The sequence below is a fragment of the Diorhabda sublineata genome, chromosome 10, assembly GCF_026230105.1.
Source record: "Diorhabda sublineata isolate icDioSubl1.1 chromosome 10, icDioSubl1.1, whole genome shotgun sequence".
In the NCBI taxonomy this organism is placed as follows: Eukaryota; Metazoa; Arthropoda; class Insecta; order Coleoptera; family Chrysomelidae; genus Diorhabda; species Diorhabda sublineata.
In genome coordinates, this window is record NC_079483.1 from 11,591,596 (window position 1) to 11,596,513 (window position 4,918).

Below are 4,918 nucleotides of genomic sequence, written 5' to 3' on the forward strand. Positions count from 1 at the left end.
CAGCGGTAGTTACTTGAACAATACCACTGTATTAGAAAGTACACAATCTATACAGCATATGTTTGAAATTTAAAGACGCCACGTTGTTTAGTATTTGTTTTGGCAGAAGGGAGAATTGTAGAACAAATTGGATAGTGAAAGCAGCTACTTCCACTTCGCAATGCCAAAATTGTGCACCGAAATAATAAAAGCAGAATTCAAATATATAACAATTACAAACAAGTTCAATTATAACTATATCCTCATTCACATATTATATAAGTTATAATTTAATATAATATAAATATCAAAATTGATCTTATTATTTTTATTGGTTGTGTTTCACTCAACTTGTAGAATGGGCAAAAACTTTCGAACGGTAGTGTATATCTTGCCTAATATAATTGTTCGCTATTTATTCAATGTAATCCTGTAGTATATCAAATTCACTGAGTGAATTTTCGTTTTTACAGTCCAAGAACTTACTTACTATTAGTATCACGTAGTTAGAATCGACATTTTGATAAACAAATTGTCATCCACGTTGAATATGACCCAATAACACGAAAATGGAAATTGAAAGAATATTAAATAGGTCATTGCTTCCGCTACATTTTTGGGGTGTTCTAACTACCTCTTAGAACTGTAAGGTCGATTAGCAAATGTTACATCGATGATTTTCGAGTATAAAATGACTACTGAAAGCAATGTTAACAGAAAGAGTCCTCAACTGGAACATTAGTCAAAAATGTCGCTGTTTCATTCTAATGCAAAAATTTTATTCCAAGGAAAAGCCAACGTTTCTCATAGGAGCAAAGAGTAAGTAGAAACAACAAGAGAATACCTCTAAGTAATAAAATTGACTGTCAGTTGAAGTAACAGTTGATTAATTTTCAATTTCCATGCCCCACTTTTCTTTCTCTTGCTTCCTTGGTTTTTTATATGGTCAGTATCCATTTGAATAGATAAGCGAGAAAAAAAAAATACTAATTTGGATAAAATATTTATTCGTATTTAGCCAAATGTTATTATTCCGTTGATTTTAACTGACTTATTCAACACAAACTCAAAGATTCGCATATTTCTTCTGCTGTTTGGTTATTGATTGCATCGTATATGTTTTCGACATAAGGAAGGACATCATCGTTACACAGTTCCTTCATTTGTCCTGGCAAAACATTACATAGTGCTTCGATTTGTTCTGTGACTTCATCCTAAAAACAACGAGATGTTGAAGGATTCCTGTAGCAAGATTTAATGTATCAAATTTGAAAAACTCACTTCAGTTATATCTTCTTCTGCTAATTCTTTGACGTAAGCAGCAACGGTTTCACATATATTACAAAGTAAACCTCCTTTGTTGGTGATCCTGTAAGATGACAATAAAAAACGATTATGATTATTAGAATTATGCTTTTTTATAAAAACAATTAAACACATTGGTATAGTATAATAAAATTCTAGAAATAAGCACTTAATCGGATCAAAAATTACTCTAAACGTGATAGGTCCAATTGAATAGATGGGATCAATGTTACTTTCAATCTTAATAAGTCAAAGATAGATAACCGCTTTATGGTTTAAGAAACTCACACTTGACTCATGTTATTGTGTAGCTCCACGTAATATCCGCGATGTGATTGGGTGTGAGTGGATGGACTTCAAGATCGCTCCACAAAGTAACTAAAAAGCTCTGTGATTGAAATTCTTCAAGTGAATTAAATTATCGACCCAGGAAGACTTCTAGTCACTTTCACAAAACCTCTTCAGTCGAATTTATGCTCTTCCGCTGCATTACACATGTCATCTTTCAGGCCGACGATTAGTTAATTGCCTATCTTCTCCTAGTTCTTCTTTGGGGACCTTCCAGCGAGCTACTCTATTACCAGACATTATGTGCATGTGGCCTAACCACTCCACGTGTTTGACTTTCAGTCTGACCAGTATGTCTGGGCCATCTCATAGTAAGTTTATTCCATCGTTGTAGGATTTTTCACATACTCTTCTCTACCACTCTCCCAGAAATTCGCCAAAGCATCTTGTTTTCAAAAGTTCTTAGAGCGTTCCGTTTTCTTAAGATCATATAGAATAATTGTATTTGATATTCAACATAGCAGGCACGATTGTAACAAGCGGCGCATTTCGAAATATGTGGCTCATCAATTTGGTTTATTTCGGTGACTGTGGAACCCAAGTATCGGAAGTTAGTGACCAATTCGAAACAGTTTGGCTGATTAGATACGATGCGACTAATGTATAGAGTCTAATTAGGATCAAATATATATATCCAAGAGGTATCTTGGTTTTATATTAAATGGTTTCACGTTGATGCAGGCGTATTCCAATAATTAATCAAGATGAAAATCACTGTTATAGTAGCAGCAGGGTCTAGACATCAAAACCTGATTAGACATCTATAGGATAAGGTTGTGTAAAGGCCAAGAAAAAATGTGTAGCAATACAATTTAACTATTGAAGTGTTCTAATATAACATTTGGTTAAGTTAGGCTGGTGACCAATTCGAAGCCGTTTGGCTGGTTAGATGCTATGCGACTCATGTACAGATAGAAACTCTTCAGCCTAATTAGAATCAAATATATATCTTGAAGGTATCTTGGTTTTATGTGAGAGGGTTTCACGTTGATGCATGACGATATTATACATGGGTTTTCCAATAACAAATCAAGATGGAAACTACTGTGAAGGAGTGGTCATTGGGGTCTCTGTCTAATTCCACTTTCTTTAATTTATTATTGGACGAATAAATTGGGAAAGAAAATAGTTGGAGACGATGATGGGCAAAAATTGGGAGCTAAAATGAATAAATAAAGTCCACATAGTCTATTGCCTTAATCTGTTCTATGAGAACAAATAATATTTTAAGTGGACTTGCCAGGATGTGATGATTGAATTATTTGAATAATATTCAAAATGTGTCGTTGAAATTGACATATATGATTTGTGATTCTAATATATATCTATTATTAGTTATATTTATCGACGGCCTGAATAAATAAAATATTCACGCAATTTATATTGAAGCTAACATTTTTCTATTCTGTGTATTATCAATTGGTCGACCAATCAAAATATGAAAAATATGTTTTTTAATGCTTCAAACACCAGTTTAGTGGTGATTATAAGTAGATGCATGAGTGTTAGATATAGTGGTTGGTGTGGGCAATTACATTTCAAGATTCCGGAGCTCTTTTATAGAAACATACTATTAAAAATATTACTTACTTAGGGTGTGCAGCTTGGAAGGATAACCCTGAAAAAAATATATTTTATAAGTCTCAGATCATTACAGAAATAATTCTTGCAAATGATTTTTTGTAATTCATTGTTAAATATGAAATTCTACTATAATTATGTTCAATAGAGAAAAATTCACCGAATTCCGATTTTTTAAAATATTTATTTTTGTTGAAAAATTGACTAGACAAATGTGGAAATGTGAACCAATGCTTTGTTTGATTCTCTCGTGAAATCCATGAAAATTTGAATCCTTCCGTGAAAAATGAAATGGGGGTGAGTATGTAAGTGAAGATTTAAGTATCCTTCAAATTACTTAGGAAGGCTGAAAATTTCCATTAGACAGAAATAATCATGCAAAATGTAGCAATTGAACACACATCTAAAGAAAAGATGAGAAAATACCTTAATCAATCCAGACACAGAATAAAAACTGAACATAGCAATGTAAATAACTTTCCCTCACCATATGTACAAGAGTTTCTACAACACCTATCAAATTATTCCAATAAATATTGACGTAGTATAAGTCATTAAGGACAATTCGTTATCAAAATATTTCACTTGACTAAAATCTAAAACATCCAAAAATAAAATGATATCATATAGCAAGTGCTTTCTAATGATTGTGATTCTGTGTGACATTGGACGTATATCTCATTATGTGGAAAATAGATTGAAAAATCACCAATGAGTTAAAAATATAGGAATGAATTAACAAGATATATAAACTAACTTTATATCAAAAGAAAATAAAAATCAAGACCATCAGCAACAAATATAGTTCCTAAGTCTTAAAATTTGAGAGGAGTTGTAGTCGAAAAATGTGATAAATTAGATATATGTCATAAATAAAGTCAGTGACTTTTGGTTTATAACTTGGCATCAATTAAAAGCGTTTTCAAGGAAAATATTTTTCCCAGAATTCGAAGAAAAATTCTAATTGGATATTGGACAGACATCTCATTATGTTTTTTGAAAAAAAGTGACTATTTTTCATATACTCGTGGGATACTCTTTCAAAAGTTAAGCAAAGAAATCTAAGGTTGAAATTTTTGTTACTTTATCAATTTTATCTCAAATATTCGTCTCAAAACAACATATCTAGTGTTATTAATTTCATATATAATTGAAAACATTTCTGAAACTATTGAAACTCTGTTAGAATTAGTCAAATTTATTTTATCCTATTTGTACTTACCAACAAAAGCAAAAACTACGAATGCAAAAACGAATTTCATGTTGAAAGTGAGAAGTTTCCTAAGTGGATACCTTTTGAATACAATTATACTTAATGCTTGTCAGGGTGGAGTGGAACTCAGTTTATATATCCTCGTTTACTAGAAGAAATAATTGTTTTTCGACCACTCAAAAGATACGTAAGATAATATCATTTCAAGCATTTGGAGTGGTTATATCAGCAAGTCATCACATGAATAGTGACAATGAGTATTATGATAAAATAGATCATAAAATTAGACTAAATCTCAAGCATACCTGTGGAATATTAAGGTGCAAAGTATATTTATTTTTGTAAATAATATAACACACTACACTGTTCAATATATTATTAGAATGGATAATATGTAAAATCGGTTTGAACAAAACAGGGCGCAACTACTGGTATACGCAGACGAAGTAATAATCCTTTCAACATCGGAAAACGAGCTTAAGGAAATCTGCA

The 4,918-nt window shown here is 31.6% G+C and overlaps 1 protein-coding gene across 1 annotated transcript; it reads right to left on the bottom strand.

The window, feature by feature from the left end:
- Window positions 1–966: 966 nt before the first annotated feature.
- LOC130449506 (prosaposin-like) lies at window positions 967–4,566 on the bottom strand. The gene is made up of 4 exons (XM_056787385.1): window positions 4,436–4,566; window positions 3,223–3,250; window positions 1,261–1,348; window positions 967–1,193 (listed from the first exon to the last, which is right to left on the bottom strand). Exons 1-4 carry the CDS (start codon window positions 4,473–4,475, stop codon window positions 1,035–1,037), a joined length of 315 nt encoding a protein of 104 aa, XP_056643363.1. The 5' UTR covers window positions 4,476–4,566; the 3' UTR covers window positions 967–1,034.
- Window positions 4,567–4,918: the final 352 nt, after the last annotated feature.

Excerpts from the sequence above, each read along its gene's own strand:
- LOC130449506 (XM_056787385.1), bottom strand. The coding sequence starts at position 4,475 with ATGAAATTCGTTTTTGCATTCGTAGTTTTTGCTTTTGTTG. Across the intron at positions 3,251-4,435 it reads CGTAGTTTTTGCTTTTGTTG|GGTTATCCTTCCAAGCTGCA; the intron begins GTAAGTACAAAT and ends TATTTTTTTCAG. Across the intron at positions 1,194-1,260 it reads CAGAAGAAGATATAACTGAA|GATGAAGTCACAGAACAAAT; the intron begins GTGAGTTTTTCA and ends CGTTGTTTTTAG.